Consider the following 21,013-nt stretch of genomic DNA (forward strand, 5'->3'; position numbering starts at 1 on the left):
AATAGTGAGTCTGGTTTTATCTGGGACAGTGCAATCCTATCCATCCCCAAAGATAGTGTAGGCCTAGAACCGGCAGATCACAAATCCCAAAGTCACTCAATCTTGCCTAGGTTCCTCTGGGTTTATTTGAAAATTGTTCCCAATTCAGATGCTCAGCCCTCAGACACTGAGATAGGATGTTCATAGCACTGCTTAATTCACCAAGAGCAGAGATATATAGTGGGTACTGACAGTATATTTACTCCATAGTAATGGATTAGCTCATCCAGCAATAAATTAGTCTTCATTATGTTATAATATAATATTAAATAATTTGTATTATTCTCATAAATTATGTTGCTTAGGACAATTGAGAAATTTTCAAAATGTAACATTGGTCAGGCATCCTTAAAATCAGGTCAGATATACAGAACTGTTGCTCCATCAATCAATTATACCTTATCCCCTCAAAGACTTGGAACCACAGAGATAAAAAGCAATAATAAGGGTAATCTAAGTCAACTGAATGTGAATATTATGAGCTGGGGAGAGCTCTGCTGAAAATACATGGCAGTGATGGAACCTGCTGTGTAGGCTGCTTTCATTTGTAAGTAGTAGGTACAATTATTTCCTCTGAATGTTTAGTATACAATTAGAGTGCAAGTATTAGCATTCCTTTCTGAAGATATTATGAAAAGCAGTAATTAAAGCACATGATCAGCCCTAACCGATACCTCTATCACAGTCACCTGGAGCCACAAGATGGATGGCAAATAAATTTAATAATAATAATTTGTTCTAATATGAATAATGCTTCTGCTGCTGCTTTATCCAATTTAATTTATAGTATAAAAATATTCTATGTCATGTAATATGTATTTTGTACTCCTATAATGATAGTATGCAACTTATTCTTCGTATTAATTAGTGCAGCATAAAATAAACAAGAAACAACTCATCATTTCATTTCAGTTCATTCTATTTTGGCCTTTTCTCTATTAAAGGTACAGTTTCTTTAGCTTTTTGTCAGAGGATATTCAGTTTCACACTCGGTTGCTTTCACCCGAACCCTTTCTTTTTCATCAAAAGCATGAAAGGAATAATGCTTTTATTTTACTTATTGGAAGAATAATTATATTAAAAATTATATTGTGCTCTGATTCTATAATAGCGAAATCCATACAAATACTTGAAATAAAGACACTCCAGTAGAAGCAAACTATGGCGAGCATATCCCTTTTTTTGTTATTAAAAGTATTACAGATTTATTTACAAACATTCATTATCTTTCCACTGAATAGCAAATCAGTGTGTACAACATAAAACAGATCTAAAGAGTTGCTCCATAGCAGACACAAGTGAACATAAATCCATTGATTTCATTCAGGTAAATGAAAATCCATGCAAAACCTTTTTTAAAAAAGATTTTGCTACTAATACATTGCAGTAAAAAAAGAAAAGGCTTCTAGCCAACTGCTAGTGTCACAAATGTCTTAATTGCTTGTGCCTGTCTACCAGTGGTGGAATTCAATTTTTTTTACTACTGGTTCTGTGGGCGTGGCTTGGTGGGTGTGGTGTGGCTTGGTGAGTGTGGCTTGGTGGGTATGGCAGGGAAAGGATACTGCAAAATCCCCATTCCCTCCTCACTCCTGGGGGAAGGATATTGCAAAATCTCCATTTGCTGGTTCTCCGAACTACTCAAAATTTCCGCTACCAGTTCTCTAGAACCTGTCAGAACCTGTTGAATAGCACCCCTGCTGTCTACCAGAAAAAAGATGGAACCAGTCTGTGATGTTTGGTGAGTGGTATAACATCGATTCCTCTCTATGGATTAACTCTCCTGTCTTTATTCTCTCACTGTTTATAGTTTGTTAGCTAAGCAGGTACAGATCTAGTCTAGGTAAGGATGGAGAGATACCTGGGTATTCCCCCAGTGCGATCATTTCATTGATGGAAGATGTACAGGCAGTGTGTACTGTCTCTTGAATATGAGACAGACAGTTTTAACAATTTTTTTTTATTTGAATTTATATCCCGCCTTTCTCCGAAGACTCAGGGCGGCTTACACTGTGTTAAGCATCTTCATCCATTTGTATATTATATACAAAGTCAACTTTATTGCCCCCAAAAAACTGGGTCCTCATTTTACCTACCTTATAAAGGATGGAAGGCTGAGTCAACCTTGGGCCTGGTGGGACTTGAACTTGCAGTAATTGCAAGCAGCTGTGTTAATAACAGACAGACTTAGTCTGCTGAGCCACCAGAGGCCCATACAATTGTGTGCCCTTCCCAAAGAATTGTACAAGAACTCTTTAAGAACCAAAGAAGACACAATGTTGGAAGCTTGTCAGAGGGAGATCCAACTATGAAATAAGGAGGAATTTCCTGACAATGAGAACAATTAATCAATGGAACAGTTGTGTAGGCTCCATTGCTGGAGGCTTTCAAGAAAAGATTTGTTCAGGATCATATAAGGACTCCTGCCTTCAGGGTCCCTTCCAGCCCTATGATTCTATCAGTTCAATGCATTTCACACCCAGGTTGCTTTCGTAGTGATCCTGTTGTTGCTTAAACTATCTTAAACTGGAAAAGTATGCTGGTTAATTTCACTAAATAACGTTTAAAAGGAGAGCTAGATATAGCTACAGTAATTCAGGATCTCCATTTGAATATACCCTCCATTTGCTTGGCTGCATATTTGCTTTGCTTTGTTTGTTTTGTTTTTTCACATCTTAAAATCACAACAATCTCTGTTGCGCTGAACTGTTTTGGCAGTACCGTTTAATTAGTCCTATAAACATTTTCATAAATCCAATACCTTTTTATCAGTTTCCTTTTCTTTTATTTTTTTTGTCACAGTTGCTTTATGTACTTACACCTCATAAATGCCAGAGTCAGTGTATTCAAAACTGCAATATTCAATCAAATTATCCCTTGATATATGTCAAAAATGTTCTAAATGGTTTTGGCCCATATTTTAATATCTTTGCTCTTCCAGATAAATGGTCTGTGAAATCTAGTAATTACAATGACTTCCCTTGCCAGATCACTGAAGTATCAGAGAAGGGTCGGCATTATAATGACAACAAATTAATCAGAAAAGTCCGTCTCCAAGCACATTCTCACAATGGCTTCAATATGGAATGGCCCCCAAATGTCTCTTAATGTTCTTTTTCTGCATACTGTTGTTCTAATTCATCATGGGATATTAAACATATTTCAGCTCATAGGACAGGCTCGGATGTGTTTGCAGATATTGAAAACAAATGTTGGAACTGGATGAGTGATAATATTGAAGCAATAACTATGTCCTAGTAGGCATACTTGTTTAATGGGTTGCATAGGATTTTTTTGTTACAAACTTCACAATTTCTACTCCTAACATAAATGGAAGGATTTTTTCCCCTTCACTGTTGAAGTTTGGAAACAATTTTGTGTCAGTGAAGTAAATTAAGGGAAGGTGTTACATAAAATAAAATTAATGACCAAAATACCATATTGAAAAGTTCCTTTTGTTTGAATAAAGAGGAATAGAAGTCAGCAGCAGCATGCATTGCCATAATCCTGAGCTATTTCCAAAAGTGATAAAATGTGCATTATATGGGACAGAATGAAAATTTTTGTGATTCACAGAACTTTTAGTTAGACAATGAAGAATTCTGAGAAATGCAAAATGTCTCCAACAAAAGTTAATTTAGCAAATTACATAGTTTCACAAGCTACTACTTCTATTTCTCTTTGTAAAAAATCATATAAATAACTCCTAGTTATAAATGAGCAAGAAAAAAAATGGGCCGCTACAGAGAGAATTATTCTTCTAACTGTTGTTACTTGCTTTCTGACTGCATTAGTATAAATAATCCAAATTGGAAGAAATTGTGGTTGTTTTCCATGGAAAATATAGCAGTTGTTAAATACCCTTAACAGTGTAATCTGTATCCTTTAAAAAGATTGGCCATGGATTATTTTATTCCAAAGTTTTTAAACATAAATGCCAGAAACTTAAGTTGCTTTGGATTTTTTCTTACTGCTTTTGAAGATTTTTGTTTAAATCTTTCTCTCTAATACTTGGCAAGCAGGACAAAAAAAAGTGAGATAACAAAGAGATTTCTTATCAGCTGTCCTGCACTCCTGTTAGCTTTTTGGTTGCCTGCTATAGAAATGGGAAGGAGGAGGCGAATTGGCTGTTTTGTCATTATTATCATGCACGAATCTCTGTTCCTAAAGATGAACTTCCCTTTTCTATAATACAGAGAACAAATCCTTCAGTTTGTTCCTTTAAATCATGTATACCCTGTCAGAGCTGGTGGATGGAAAATAAATAACTTAAGAAGCTAGATGGATGAAAGCTAACTGAAAAGGGGTTTCTGTGTTTAGAATTTTATTTGAATCCACACAAAAAGAGAAAGATGGCTAATTAATCCACACATTTAATTGAGTAATTATTGTTTGATGCCACTTATGATGAAATCTAAACACTTAGAACATTTTTATAGTTTGGAATGACTTCACTAATAAGTAATTAATTGAATCTGAATGTGTTGGATTTTTAGCTTCTAGAAATGAGTCATGGATATTTAACATTTTTTATCCCACCTTTATTACTTTAAGCCAGAGATTCCCAATCTTTTTCGCCCGCGGCTCCCCCGGAAATCCGACCTGCAACTGCGCATGCGCACCAGACGCGCCCGCGGCTCCCCGGAAATCCGACCTGCAACTGCGCATGCGCACCAGACGCCCCAGAAATGGCGCATCAGCGCCGGACCCAGCGGGCACAGATATTCCGCGGCGCCCCCATAACCATAGCGCGGCTCCCTGGGGAGCCGCGGCTCACAGTTTGGGAATCACTGCTTTAAGCAACACAATGCAGCAAACATACATATTACTCCTTCCTCCTATTTCCTCCACATTGATAACCTGTGAGCTTGGGTTGAGAGAGAGAGAGAGAGTGACTGGCCAGATGGGTGAAGTCATCCATCTGGCTTCCATGCTTAAGGTGGGACTAGAACTCACAGTCTCCTGGTTTCTTGGTCAGCACTTTAACTGCTATACCCAACCTCATCTATATAAAAGAATCTAGACTATATTCATTTAGTTCATTTTGTGACTGTTCGAAGTTACAACATCCTGGAAAAGAGTGACTTATGGCTGTTTTTCATACATAATGACCGTTACTGCATCTCCATGGTCAAAATTCAGATGTTTGGCAATGGACTCATATTTATGACGGGTTGCAGTGTCCCGGGTTCATGTGATCACCTTTTGCAACCTTCTGATAGGCAAAGTCAGCAGGGAATATAGATTCACTTAACAAACATGTTACTAATTTAACAAGTGCAGTGATTCACCTAACAACTGTGGTAGGAAAGGTTGTAAAATGGAGCAAAACTCACTTAACAAATGTCTCGCTTATCAACAGAAATTTTGGGCTCAATTTGTGGTCGTAAAGTTACTCCCTGTAACTTTACACAATATAATTACAAGCCTAACATATGATGCGTTCTTGGGAAATCCATTATAAAAATCACACTCCCAAGTTTTCTTTCATGATTTCTCAGTGTGATGTGGGAAGGAGTGGCAGACATACTGCCATTTGAAAATTGGCATGGCAATTGCTTCCCTGTGATGAGACCGTATTACAATGTCATTCATCTGATAATTCAAATGAATATTAAAATTGTGTGATCTGTTCAGGGCGTGTGCCTAAAGTTGTGAGAAAAAAGAATTGTTTTCAGCATGGGCTGTGTTTACAGACAGTTGTTCCATCCCTAGTCTGTACCATCTGCCTTGCAGCCTACCCCACCCCCCACTCCTCCTATCTCCAATCTCAGACATAGTATTGGGAAGAGAATAGAGGTAGTCCTCATTTAATTACCACAATTGGAACTGGCAATTCATTCGTTAAGCAAAGCAGTTCCTAAAAGCAACCACATTTGTGCTTCTGTTCTTACTTTAGCTTTGCTTTTTTATTTATTTATTTATTTGTCAAACACAACAGTATATATAAGTATAAGCATGAAATAACCATATGAATTGGATACAATCAAAGGGAACATTAGGACAGGAACGGTAGGCACACTGGTGCTCTTAAGCACGCCCCTTACAGACCTCTTAGGAATGGGGTAAGGTCAATAGTAGATCGTCTTTGGTTAATGTTTTGGGGATTTGGGGATTTGGGGAAGAGACCACAGAGTCAGGTAGTGCATTCCAGGCATTAACAGCTCTGTTACTGAAGTCATATTTTCTACAATCAAGATTGGAGCGGTTCACTTTAAGTTTAAATCTATTGTGTGCTCGTGTATTGTTGCAATTGAAGCTGAAGTAGTCTTCGACAGGAAGGACATTGTAGCAGATGATTTTATGAGTTATACTCAGGTCATGCCGAAGGCGGTGGAGTTCTAAATTTTCTAAACCCAGGATTTCAAGTCTGGTGGCATAAGGTATTTTGTTGTGGTCAGAGAAGTGGAGAACTCTTCTTGTAAAATATTTCTGGACACGCTCAATTGTATTAATGTCCGAAATGAGGTGTGGGTTCCAGACAGGCGAGCTGTATTTGAGAATTGGTTTAGCAAATGTTTTGTATGCTCTGGTTAGTAATGTAGTGTTTCTGGAGAAGAAGCTACACAAGATTAAGTTTACAACTCTTAAAGCCTTTTTGGCGATGTAGTTGCAGTGGGCTTTGGCACTTAATTCGTTTGATATGAAAACTTCAAGGTCTTTGATGGGGTGAGGGTCATCTACAAGGTAATGTCCATCGAGCTTGTATTTAGTGTTCTGATTCTTTTGTCCAATGTGTAAGACAGAGCATTTGCTGGTTGAGATCTGGAGTTGCCAAATTTTTGACCATTCCGACACAAAATCAAGGTCTTTTTGAAGGGTATCAACTTGCAAAAGTCATAAAGGCAAGCATTGGTCATAAAAGTTCATTATTCACCCCTGTTGTAACTAAATGGTTGCTAAATGAAGCAGTGGCTAAATGAGGACTACCTGTACTTGCATTTTAATGAGGACTTTATTGGGGTTCATAATTATGGAAAGTACAGTCAAGGATCCTGGATAGGTTTTCTTTCCCCAATTTCAGATAGAATTCAGGGACAATATCAATTGTGTGCCCAATTCCAGGCCCTCATGCAAATGCCTGATCAGGTCTGGGAAGAATGAGCATCTTATCATGAGAAACTCTTTTCCAGATTTCTGAAGTAATCTGGAACCAGGATCTTAAATTCCAGCCTCTGCTCCTGAACTGCCTTGCTGGTGTTGCTGGTTCTGGTGGTGGTTGCCATGACAATATGACAAGATATATCATGAATTGAAATATTCTCAGTCTTTATGTGCCTTTTCTGAGTTGGTTTCTTTCTTTCTTTCTATTCCAGTGCTGGAGTTGGCAGGACCGGCTGTTTCATTGTAATAGATGCCATGCTAGAGAGAATAAAACATGAAAAGACTGTAGATATTTATGGCCATGTAACTCTAATGAGAGCCCAGAGAAATTACATGGTTCAAACAGAGGACCAATACATCTTTATCCATGATGCACTGCTTGAAGCAGTGACTTGTGGAAATACCGAAGTGCCAGCCAGAAACCTGTATGCATATATTCAGAAGCTGACACAGATAGAAGCAGGAGAGAATGTCACAGGAATGGAATTGGAATTTAAGGTATTTTGTCTCCACATTTTATCGTGATACATTTTGCATTGGGGAAAATTGACAGCAAACTGTTCTAGGATTAATGCAGCTGCTTTGATAGATTTAACTGGAAGATCTAATTTGTATCTGGTGGAATGCCATACAGAGCCTGTCCTAATATGTATTTATAAATAAATACATTTATATGTCCCATTTTTTTATTTTCAAAAGCAATCCCAAAGTCTTCTTTGTCTCTTCCAGAGGCTAGCCAGCTCTAAAGCTCATACTTCAAGATTTATCAGTGCCAATCTTCCATGTAATAAATTTAAAAATCGCCTTGTTAATATTATGCCATATGAATCCACAAGGATATGTTTGCAACCTATCAGAGGAGTAGAAGGCTCCGATTATATCAATGCCAGTTTTATCGATGGATACAGGTACAGAACCAGTTTTTTGTGATGTAAAAAAGTACTAGTAACATATGTTGTAGTGGTCATAAATATAGTTTGCCATTATGCAAGTGTCATTTTGGCTCTTTTCAGATTCTCATGGTAATCAGTCCAGCACTATAGTTCCTGCCCCTAACTTTCCACAGTGCCTAATCGCTAACCACATTGCTGTTGTTTGTTTTGCTAGCTCGTGTCTCTTTCTCAGAGTCATAGCATAACATATGGATTTACCTGTAATTATAAATTTAAACAACAATCTACGGAAGCTTTATTTAACTCAGAACCCAATTCCAGAATTTTTCCTGTAAAACAGAAAGCAAATGACTTGAGGATAAATTCATTAAAGGGTCACCTAAGATAGGTGTGTAATAGTTATTACATAAATAGTTATTACATAACTATTGAGTATATGGATCAAATGTTGTGGGTAATAAAATCCTGTCACAGAAAAACACGGTGGCCCTTTGTCTTTAAAATATCAACTAGCCTGTTCCATATCCATCTTTGTGATTTGACTTCAGAACTTTTGCTATAGTTCTTGAATCACTGAAAGAGTTAACAAAGAATTGCTTTGGAGCTATAAGTCATAGGCTCAATAGAGTGTGTGACAGTCAGCCTTCAGTGTAAAAATGGAACTGTACCACTAAGTGTTTCCTAAGTGCTTTTTGTGACACACAAAATTGAGCTATTAGAGTTGCATTAAATTTTAAATAAGATAAAGGCATAAATCACAATATTAAGAGAACACAAACTTCCTAAAATAAAATAGCTCTATGGTTGGATTAAACAACATTTAATATGTTTTAATATTCTTACCATTAATAATTTACAGCCATATGTTTGTTAGAATGATGTTTCAGTAGAATGTTTATACGCAGCAAGAGAGCCTGCTGTCTTTTGATTGATAAATATATTTTTTTTGCATTTTATATTTAGGCAGCAAAAAGCCTATGTAGCTACACAGGGACCTTTGGCAGAAACAACAGAAGATTTCTGGAGAATGCTTTGGGAGCACAATTCAACCATTGTAGTCATGCTTACTAAGCTACGAGAAATGGGCAGAGTAAGTTTTTACTTCTTTTTTTTTACATTCTAGAAAAAGAATGTCAAAAATTATGTTAATATAGGAAGAACAAGCAATTCTCCCAGCTACTTCTATTTGGATCTATTTGTATTAATGTAGTTGCTAATTAGAAGAAGCATGGTGGCCTAGTGGTCAGAATGCAGTATTGTCAGGCTAATTCTGCCAACTGCCAAGAGTTCAATTCTGACCAGGTCAAAGTTAAATCAGCCTTCCAGCCTTCTTTCTGAGGTCAGTTAAATGAGGACCTAGATTATTGGGGGCAATATACTGATTTTGCAAATTGCTTAGAGAGAGCTGTAAAGCATTATTAAGTGTTATATAAGTCTAAATGCTATTTCTACTGATAATTATCACTAAGCAAAATGAAAAGCAAACTGTTAACTCCTTTTACACCTAAGCAAAGACAATGTTGAATTTATTTGCAGGTAGATTAGGCAGCCATTGTGTCTGTGTGTGCGCGTGTGCATACATACATACACACATACATACATACATTTCAAGTGCGGGTTTCAAAACCCGTTGCTACCATTTGCAGAAGCATCCGGGTGGGTGGGCGGAGCCTCCCACCGCCACCGCTACTGATTTGCCCGGTCCGGGGCAAACCGGTAGCAACCCACCACTGATACATATATAAACACAGAGGCTGCCTAATTCCACCTGCAAACAAATCCAACATTGTCTCTGCCCACACACATACACACATATATAAGCTGTCTGTGTCATTCACAGAATTGTCATCATTTATGTTTGATAAATTTCCTTTCAAAATAGCTTGCACTTCTTCTGCAGTGCAGCTACAGGGATGTACTGTTATAAATAGAAGCAGACATTTAATTTGCAAGAGAAGCTTAGTCCTTCACTCTCACAAACAGCAGTTGGTGGTGCAAAAGTAGGGTCATGACTGCATTTTGTGAACCAATTAAGGTTCGCTTTACTGAATGTTACTATACACAGAAAATTAGCATGCCAGGATAAAAGGATAGATCACTTCTTATGCAGAAGGTACTTTTGATGAAAGGCACATTTGTGGTCTAAGATAATCAGTAGTGTTTTGTTTTTGAATTATAGCTTGATAAGAGACAAAATAGCCAGCTAGCCCTTAACAAGAACCAGCATAGAGCTTTCCAATCTTCCTTGAAGTGGTAAAATTAACATAGAATGGTGAGAAAAAAGGCTTAATGGCAATGGGGTATTCATCAGGAGCCAATGTGGTAGTCACTGTACTGCAAGCAAAGTCCTGACTTTTTTATTGTGTGGTGTTTGACCCACTCTACAATTGCCCCAGGTTGACAAGCTTACAAAGGCTGCTTGTCATAAAAGGGATATAACATAGGACTGTATATGTTGCATAGGACTGACTTTTCTTACAGTAGCTGTTTGTAGCACGTGTCTGTCTAGAGCTGCTTTTGTTGTTGGGCAGATGATCCTATTTTTTTACCTAAGTAAGGTCACATTATTTTCCAGGAAAGCATATAGAATCTACTTTAGACCCCCAAGCTCTTAAGAAATTAAACTAATGTGCTTTGCAGTATGTTAGTTTCTTGCCTTCTTTAAGGAGACAGGCAGGGAATCTGATGGGTGCCAAGGAAATGATAAGACATTCACTTCCTGAGCAGCTGGTTGGGAGCCTAAATCCTAATATTTTATTCAAAGATTTTTGAGTGCTGTTTCAGAGTTCTGACTAAGAATGTCTACAGCATGTTTTGTACAAAAGATTTTCTGAGTAAGTTGTAAGTTTGAAATTTGTTGATCGTGGTAAAAATAAAATTAAACATGAAATCATTTTTTTCAATATTTAAATCAATATGGGATGTGCACATTGCTTCATTTACAAGAACTGTAATTCTCTGACCTTTATGGTAGAAAAAAAGAGATATTCTTGTAACATTTAAATAGGTTATACATGTTATATTACCAAATGTTTGCCTTATCCAAATACAGTATCAATAATGACTCTAGATCAATTTTTTGTATAGAATTTCAGATCTTTATTGTCAGTGCACAACATATGTACAATGAGATTGACTAAATTCCCTCAGTGCACCCCCCCAACACAATACAACTCACAGTGAAGACAGAAACCCAATAAATAAATAAAGAATGGAAATAGTATGTATATGTATATGTATGTATATGTACTGTGTTTCCCCGAAAGTAAATCCTATCTTATATTTTTTGAACCCTGAAATAAGTGCTTGGCCTTATTGCCATGCACTCAAAAGTCCAATTGGGCTTATTATCAGGGGATGTCTTCTTTTCGGGGAAACAGGGTATATGTGTATGTGTGTGTGTGTGTGTATTGTGTGTGTATGTATGTGTGTGTGTGTGTGTGTGTATATAGTATGTGTGTATGTGCATATATATATATATATATATATATATATATATATATATATATATATATATATATATATATATATATATATTTGTTTTCTGAGGTTTTCACGGGTGTTTGTATATAGGTCTTTGGTTGTTCGGGTTTTCCAAGACTCCAAGACCCTGCATACAAGCCCCTAAAAACAGACCCCACCACCTACCTAGAAAAAACCACTAGATCCAAAATAAAAGCCTCCCCCATCAGCGAAGAAATCCAACAAAGAATCATTCCCAGAGAGAAATCATCCAGATGCCCCAAGGTCTGGCCTCCCAAGATACACAAAGAAGGAACCCCACTCAGACCCATAGTCAGCCCCATAGGCTCACCTCTACAAAACCTAGCCAAATTTCTCGCCAAACAACTACAGCCCTATGCAGAATCCATCGCCTCACATGTAAAAAACTCATTCCAGTTCATAGAGATCATAAAGAAACAAAACTTACAGCCCAGCGACCTACTCGTGAGCTTTGATGTCATATCCTCTTCACCCAAGTGCCAATCAAAGAAGCCTTGACAGCTATCCAAAACAAATATAACCCCCAAGCACATACTAGATCTGACCAACCACTGCCTATCCAACACATACTTCATCTATAACGGACAAAAATACAAACAAATAGAAGGCGCACCCATGGGATCACCCTCTCACCTGTCATTGCCAACCTCTACATGGAACACTTTGAAACCCAAGCACTAGAAAAATCTGATCACAAACCCAAACTCTGGCTCAGATACGTAGACGACACCTTCATAATCTGGCCACACGGAAAGAAGAGATACCTACAATAGAAGAATGGATACTGAAAGTTATTAATTTGGCTGAGATGGCTAAAATCTCAGCTTTTTTAAAAGACAATACGCAGGAAAGATATTTAATTGAATGGAAAAAATGGATTGATTATCTACAAAATAGATATCAGATTAAGAAATATCAGATTGCCTTTGAATAATTAGAAAGTTATTTTATATAATGGGGAGGGGGTTGGGAGATGAAAAGCTTTGGATGTGGTTATTTGGATTGGAAGGGAAAATTTTATTCTATGTTTGGTTTATGTATAACAATACCTTGTGATTGACCCGGAAGCCGGGGAGGGAGGGGGAAGGGGTTTTTGGAGGAGGGGGAAAAAGGGGAAAATGTTTTGTTTTTAAAACTCTTTCAATAAAAAAAAATTGGAAGTGTCTTGGCGACGTTTCATCAAGTCTCATTCGTCATCTTCAGGCTTCAGCCGTGCTTCTGGGAGCAATGTGTGATTGCAGCTGTTTCTTCCTTTTTAACTGCTAGAGGGGGTTTGAACTGATTGGGTGGGAGCTTGGCTGTGCTCTGATTGGATGGGGTTTTTTTTGTGCTCTGATTGGCTGGGGGGGTGTCCTGTTTGGGTGGGGGCTTGGTTGTGCTCAGATTAGTCTGAGTTGCAGGGGGATTTGAGCTGGTGAGCTGCATTGCTATTGTTTGGCTTCATGTTTGTGGTCGTGCTATATCTTCATAGTGGGTGTCAGTCTGCTGCATGTATGGATTGGAGGGGTTTGAAATGGCTAATGTTGCAGCTACGGTCTGGCTTGGTCCTTGGTCATGCTTCATGATCAGTGTGGGTTTGGGTCTGCTTTCTGGGTGGATGTGTGGTGGTGACATCCCGTGTGGACCTCGTGAGTGTGGGTCTGGTGTCATTCCTCGTGTTAGGGACTCGTTTGTCAATAAGGGCGGGTTTCCAAATGGCTGGTAGGTGGGAGGTATCATCTCGTTTGTTCATGCTGTGTGGGCGTTTTTCTATCTTGATGGCTTCTCTGATTATTCTGTTGTTAAAGTGTTCAGTTTTGGCGATAGTTCTGGTCTTTTTAAAGTTAATATCGTGTCCTGTGGCTTTAAGGTGTTGGACCAGGGAAGAAGTTGGTTCCTCTTTTTTGACTGAGTTCTTGTGTTCTTCAATGCGTGCACTTATTCTTCTGTTGGTTTGTCCAATGTATGTGGTGGAGCAGGCGGTATTTTATATATATATAAAAGCTGGCATACTTGAGTTGTTAAATAGCATTTAGCATCAGCAAAGTTTGATAACAGCGTTGAAGAATGTAAGAGGGGTGGGCTGCCTAGGCTTAATTGAGTTCTAAAAATTACAAACCTCACTCCAAACCAAAAGAAACAAAATCCCAGCCTCAAATAGGTGTGATTCAGCTGCATCTATTTTTCATCACCTTCTTCCCATTGCAACCTGTGTCTCTTTGAAACTATTGAATCTGAATATCCAGCCCTCCCTTATGAGTTAGCAACGGTACTCAGATTCATCATCAAAAGATAGTTCTAAGCTTTGTTTGCTCTATGTAGGTATTTGAAGGAAGAATTGTTTTGTAACTGTGTAACCTTCAGCCAAAAATTTTGGTTCCCTATAACAAATGTATTACAGAATCCGTAATTCATTTAGGATTACATTATTATTTATTTTTAATTATTAATTATTCTAAATTATTATTTGTGTATTCTGGTCTTCATTACATAGAATTGCTATCTTTTGAAATACTATAGTAGCAGATCATTGGGAAACTGTCAGCCAGGCTAAAAGGAGGGTTCAAGTGAAGAATTAGCCTTGAATCCTTGCATAGTCACATGAGACATAAATCTCCCTGTCCCTTCACCAGGTTCATGAAACTTTATCTGCTTGTTCCCAGAGGAAAGCAAGCAATCTGGGGAATGGGATTCTTAAAATATAAGTAGAAATCAATAAAGTTGCTGACTTAAGCTATTGGTTTGGTTTGGTTTGGTTTGGTTTGGTTTGGTTTGGTTTGATATCAGTTATATATAAAATCATCAAGACTTTGAGAATCAGCATCTTCAAATAAGAGTTAAGAAGAAATAATAACAACAATAATAACAGCAGCAATAACACACATTAACAGATCTTCAAATAATGAAGCCAATGTGTATACAAATAGTGTTTTCAGTATGTTTTCTGGTGTATCTAGTAGTACTTCTAAAATCTGTATTGCTTCCAGATGCTTGATGTGAACGTATTTTAAGAGAACTTTCCAGATTATTTCCTGAACATCATCCCAAACAGTCAGGGTAGATTAATTTTGAAAATCAGAAATTAATCTCAAATGATAGAACTCCTAGGAAATACATTTAACTGAAATTAATAGCATTTGACAGATGGACTGTTGATAATATGTCAATAGATTCACTTTGCAAGAAGTCCTAAGATTTACACAGATTCAAAGATAACTTGCTCATTTTTCTAATCCAAACCTAAGAGTTAGTAAAATAATGGATTTAATATACTTGATCATTCCTGTACATTGTTCATTTGATTGCAGCATTTGAAATAATCATTGCATGAATAAAGAATTACTTGTCAAGAAAATGAACACATTTTATTGGAATATTTCCACCTGAACTGGGGGGGGGGGAAGGAAAGGAAGGACAGGTGTGCTTGGGAAAGTGCTAATAAATATTGAGTTTTCTTAATTCCTTAAATAAATGTAATCTTGAGAATGCTGTTTAAACTTTTGGAGAATGAGGGGAAAACTTTGTGTCTGAGGTCTTCCCCAAAAAAATCTATTCAGGAAATGAGGAAAAGCACAAAACTTTAATATAATAAATCTTCAAATCTTATAACTGTCTTAAATCTTAACCTTTTCCTTGGAACAGGAGTACTCTGAATATAACAATAAGTATGCCTCCTTCGAAAACAGAATTGGACAGAACTGTAAATTAAACAAAGAACTGAAAGTTTTTGCTTTTGTAGGAAAAATGCCACCAGTATTGGCCAGCAGAGCGCTCAGCCAGATATCAATATTTTGTGGTCGATCCTATGGCAGAGTATAATATGCCACAATACATCCTAAGAGAATTCAAGGTCACAGACGCCCGGGTAAGACAACATACTATGAATGTCCTACATTTTATTGTTATGCGTGTTTGTTTTGCCTTTTACTAGCAGTGTTTTCTAACATATCTAGCAATCAAATTTTGTGTCCCAGTCTCTGATCTGTGATAATCATCTTCCCCATAGGAATGGAAATATTTTTGGATTCCCAACACACATGGTCAGTAAGCTAGTCATATATCATTAGAACTGCAGCCACATATCTAAACAGAAATCAAGAGGTTTTCCCTAGTTTGTCCAGTTCATTTTGGGTCAGGGGAAGAATTATGCCAGCCTCGGAAACAGAAGGGAGTTGAGGGGGAGGGGGAGAATATGGGACCCCATCTTTTGTTCATCTCAGAAATGCTAACAAGATGTTGTCAAGAAAAATGCATTTATTTCTTCTTTCATATTGCTTTGAGAAAGTATTTTTAAAGCAACTTCTGCATAGAAGTAAGTTATAACAGTGGCATTAGTAAAAGGAGCAAAAGAATGAGAAACTGTTCTGTAGTATATAATTTAAATCAGATGTTGATCAAAAGTGATACTAGGGAGAAGACAATGATCCACAGATGAAGCAAAAATCAATAGGAAAGCAATTCCGTGGTTTTGGGATCTCTACTGATAACCCACCATTTTCTGTGCATGTCAGCCTGGACAGTTTTAACATTAGATATTTGAGAATGACTGCTGAGATCAATTTTAATTTTCTGGCAGTATGAACTGAATGAAAGCTATTCTCTCAATAACCTGGTCCCAAGTCCTTTTGGACTTTGGACAGTTAAAACTTATTACAGCCTATGTGGAGTTAAATATTTAGAGTTCTTGAGACTCATCTGCATCTATATCAGGGTTGTCAAATTTGTGGCCTGCGGGCTGGATGCGTCATGCGCTGGCCATGCCCATGCCCAGTTTAGCAAAGGTGGAAAAAGTCCCGCTATGTCACACGACGCTGCCATGATGACGCGAGTTTGACACCCCTGATCTATATGGTTCAGTTGATTCCAGCTGTGGTTTCAATTCCTCCTGGAAGTCAATCCAATTCAGAGCATATTTCAGAAATGAGTTTTGGAGGAAACTACAGAGCTATTGTACACATACTCCAGATTGTTGCAGATGATTTACAACCAGAGAGAAGCCAGATCACAGCCATTATCTATAGTTCGCCAGACAGTGATGAGTCCAAGAGCATCCCAGAGCTGTGAATCAGGATGCTGATTCTTTAAGAAAAGTGGACCCCCAGGACTTGAACCATTTTACCCTCTAGGTCTTTCATCTTTTTCAGCATATTTTTTTCAATCCTATGCCGATACATATGAAAGAATCTCTCTACTTGTGTTAGACACATAGATGAATAAGTAGAAGTGGACAGAAGTAGACTGAAGCACGTCTCTGATGAGGGAAATAAATTAGACTAGTACTATATTTTAGAAGCCAAATGCCCTGGGATGCAATAAAAATGATCCAGCACTGAGGCACTATTTAGTGTAAAGGAAGGACTGGTAGCACCATAATACTGGGCTATCTAATCTCAAACCATACAGTTACTGTTTTAAAACAGTCAATATTCAGCTCAAGGCAATTCAGCAATTTCCAAAACACTGAAGTATTTTAGGAAAATGAATGATTCTCATTCGTAGTATTTGATCAGCGCAACAGTGTGAAAAAATATATAATGTTTAGATCAGGAAAAGAAATTGACTGATTAAAAGACCTAGTTACTATTCGTCCGTTCCACCGCTTCCCTCAGTGGAGCTTATTTTTCAATACTTTTTTTAAAAGGAATTTTTATCCAAGACTGCAAAGATGTTACTGTTTAGCAACAGCCCTTAGGTCATGTAAGCCTGAAGGTTAATGTGGTGTGATTTAAAATCTGCAGAGCAAATAGCATTCTTAAGGGAAGCTCGACATGCTTTGCACATTATAATTTGATTCTTGGCATAGCTTATTCCTCAGCTTTCTAATCTGTCTGCAGAGAAGAGCTACAATGCCATGACTGGCTAATTTTCATTTTATGTTTCTTATCTTGAAAGGCTAAGTCAAAGGTTGTTCCTGATATAAGATTAACTGTATATAAACATTTTTATAGACCCTGCTCTAGCCATTTTCAAGCTGTGATTTGTATGTAATACTTCACACTTGATGGCAGGATAAATCCTTACCTTTCTCTATCTCTATCTCTGGAAGCCCTGTAGCAATGATGATGATTAGAGAAACTTACCAGAGTATTCTGGTTGCAAGGACATCCTCAAATTTTGGTTTCTTTGCCTAAAAACAAACAAACCCTATTACTATTATTGTTAATGTTGACCTAAAGAAAGGACACGATGGCTCAGTGGCTGAGACGCTGAGACCTTGTGTCGATCAAAAGGTCAGCAGTTTAGCGGTTCGAATCCCTAGTGCCACGTAATGGGGTGAGCTCCTGTTACTTGTCCCAGCTTCTGCAAACCTAGCAGTTTGAAAGCATGTAAAAAATGCAAGTAGAAAAATAGGGACCACCTTTGGTGGGAAGGTAACAGCGTTCCATGCGCCTTTGGCATTTAGCCATGCCGGCCACATGACCACAGAGACATCTTTGGACAGCGCTGGCTCTTCGGCTTTGAAACGGAGATGAGCACCACCCCCTAGAGTCAGCAACGACTAGCACGTATGGGCGAGGGGAACCTTTACCTTTTTAAAGAAGGGGCCTCCCCATGAAAGAAGCTGCAGCCACCATTTCAAACTTAGAGAATAGAGTTTTGGTTGGCAAAAGGAATAAGAAGTAAAGTCCCTTAGCCAAAACTAAGCTTTTGATGTCTGTTCATTTCACTGGAGAGATTTTCACATATGAGCCCCAATAAATTTAATCAAGGTTGGATTTATTTTCTTAACATTGACACCTAGCATCTACTTCATTCTTTCCTTAAAATAAATGCACATTCAATGTGTTTAAATTAGCTTTGTTTTCTTTTAAAGGTTGCAGTCCTAATTGCCCTGAAAATAAAATGAAATCAATCTTTTGGACAGACATCCTATTACAAGCTTTTGAAGGTGGTGATTACATATTTTGTAGTGGCAGCTGCAATGGAAGTTTGCAGTGAAATACACTCTTAAAGTCAAATATTTGAGTGTCTTCTGTTACTGAAATTATACATGAAAATCATTCTGATCATCTGAAAGATATTGAATGAATACAAAATATTATTACCATGTTGGTCATTGAGCTAATATTTAGGGGACTACTACAAAGAAAAGTAATTGTTGATAAAAACAAGTTTTTATTAAATTATACATGAATATCATTCTGATCACCTGAAAGATATTGAATGAATACAAAATATTATTATTATGTTGCCCACTGAGCTAATATTTAGGGGACTACTACAAAGAAAAGTAATTGTTGATAAAAACAAGTTTGCTGGCTTTTAGAGTATAATCATATAGATTGTTGGAAAGTTTTAATAAGGAGTGGAAAAATTTGGGGCTCACATATGGCCTTCAGCCTCCCATTTGTAATAGCCGTACAGAATGGGGAACACATTCGGAATACATTTTAAGGCATTAGTTTGAAGGCTTTAATGAATGAAGTCTTGCAGCCAATGAAAATACCCATTTTACTCTGTGGAGATGCTCAGTCATTCTGGTCAATTGCCTCAAAAGTGATTGTTTTTTTTCAAAGGTGGTGAGAAGGAAGGATTGTATTTCTTGCAGTCAATTGCAAGAAATACAGTCCTTCCATCCTCCTCATGCCTCAATTATAGCTTGCAGGCACAGAGAGATGGCATTCTGCAGATTCTCCTACCATGGCTAGAAAGTGGATGCATTCAGAATGTAGAAGGTATCCAGAAGGCATGAAGGTTAATAGCAATAGTTCAATTTGTGTCATTTCTATTAAATGTCAGTTTCGATAGTCTGACAATATACGAAGACAAGTCAACACAGCAGTTGAGGCAGGTTGATAAAATCCTTTGATACATAATCTGTTCTCTTGCTGCCAATTACAATAACCATTACTTTTTCCAGGGCAATGCCACAAATTATAAAGGACTTGATGTCTTCATTTTGATAAGATCTAGTTCACATTGCTGGGTCACTTAATTGATTTTATGGAGATCAAAAATGATAGCGGCCCTGTGGATGGTTAGAAAGTGAGACATGTAAAGACAGCCCTAATTAGGCAGGTGTCCATGTCACAAAGGCCACTATTATGAACTGTACTCATGATTTACAATACTAATCAAAAGACTAGGCTATAAAGAACCACTCACTTGTGGCAAATTTGAACTGCCTCCAAGAAGCCATTTACTAAGGCTTCTGTCAGCTGGAAGAAGGAAGTTGATATTCTGTTATATTTTTCATGATATCAAAATCCCTGAAATTGTTACTGGTAGATATATGCAAGCAGATGTGCCAATAACAATGTTAATTTTACAAGGCTAGCTTGAATTATATGTGTTCACTTGGTTTCTGTTGTCTGCCTGCAAAGAAGTTCCTTCAAATCTCAGTTTACAAGGTGGATCCAGCATTGCAATTTCAGCAATTGCTTAAATAAGAATATTCTTTAATACTTTAGGCTGGCTTCACTATCATTTCATGCTGCTTTGATAGCGAAATAGATGCTATGAATCCTGTCCATAAACATTCAAGTGGTTTGGCTAGGGCAACAGAGGAATACATTGAAAAGGAACAACAAGGCGGGCATAATAGTGACCAATAAACCAAAGATGTTTTTGTGTTTGTTGGTATTGCTTCAAAATCAAGTTTCCTCCAGGCCTATTTTCCTGTCTGCATATTTTGCTTTTAACATACATTTTCCAAGATTTAAATGTCAAAAACATTCTCTCCAGGGCAGAGAATAATTTGAGCATCACTGTGGTTAATGAAATTGCACTCTTGTGTCACTGTGGTTCTGTTAATGGCAAAAAAAGGGAGCAAAAGGCAAACTTCATCATGACTGCAGTTAGATCGCAGGAAAACTATCTTCATTTTATTGCAGGTCACTTTTCTTGTGAATATAGGACTGCAAAATCTAAATAAGAATGTTAAACATCTCATCTTCTACTGTACTTTCCATCTGATCTTTCTGCTTTTCATTCCAAGGATGGCCAGTCCCGAACAGTGAGGCAATTCCAGTTCACCGACTGGCCTGAACAAGGAGTGCCAAAATCGGGAGAAGGGTTTATAGACTTCATTGGCCAAGTTCATAAAACAAAAGAGCAGTTTGGACAAGACGGGCCAATTTCGGTTCACTGTAGGTAAGAGAAAGAAACGCAGATGCTAAATATTGTTTGATTAAAATGACAAGAAGTTTAATGATGATCATCACATGCCGAAGTAGAAATATAGGCATGGGGAAGCAAATGCGAGGTGGTTCAAATGTCATGTCAGCACTGAGCTGACAGTGTGACCTTACTCATCATGCATTATCTGACAGTTTCCGTTCCCCATCTACAGAATTATGACAGTAAACAACATAGTAGACCCGTGCAGTAGATCTAGCAGTCCCAGAAGAAAAAAGAAAAATTTCTTCTATTGGAATTTAACTGGAATCTGGACAGTCATCTGTCAGTAATAGTGCTACTAATATTCCTACAAATCCCTGTGTGAAGCAAAAGGTTGTAGTAGCTGACAACTATTTCCTCTAGTAAGCTTAGAAAAA

At 37.5% G+C, this 21,013-nt stretch overlaps 1 protein-coding gene across 3 annotated transcripts in view; it reads left to right on the forward strand.

Moving 5' to 3' along the window:
* Nucleotides 1–21,013, forward strand: part of PTPRD (protein tyrosine phosphatase receptor type D) — a 1,472,813-nt gene that overhangs the window by 1,440,750 nt on the left and 11,050 nt on the right. For all 3 annotated transcript variants that reach the window (XM_058166456.1, XM_058166457.1, XM_058166458.1), the window contains 5 exons: nucleotides 7,353–7,638; nucleotides 7,870–8,048; nucleotides 8,997–9,123; nucleotides 15,256–15,381; nucleotides 20,455–20,609. In XM_058166456.1, the coding sequence (XP_058022439.1) occupies nucleotides 7,353–7,638; nucleotides 7,870–8,048; nucleotides 8,997–9,123; nucleotides 15,256–15,381; nucleotides 20,455–20,609 (873 nt within the window). The remainder of the gene's footprint in view (nucleotides 1–7,352; nucleotides 7,639–7,869; nucleotides 8,049–8,996; nucleotides 9,124–15,255; nucleotides 15,382–20,454; nucleotides 20,610–21,013) is intronic.

The sequence above is a fragment of the Ahaetulla prasina genome, chromosome 2 (genome assembly GCF_028640845.1).
Source record: "Ahaetulla prasina isolate Xishuangbanna chromosome 2, ASM2864084v1, whole genome shotgun sequence".
NCBI lineage: Eukaryota > Metazoa > Chordata > Lepidosauria > Squamata > Colubridae > Ahaetulla > Ahaetulla prasina.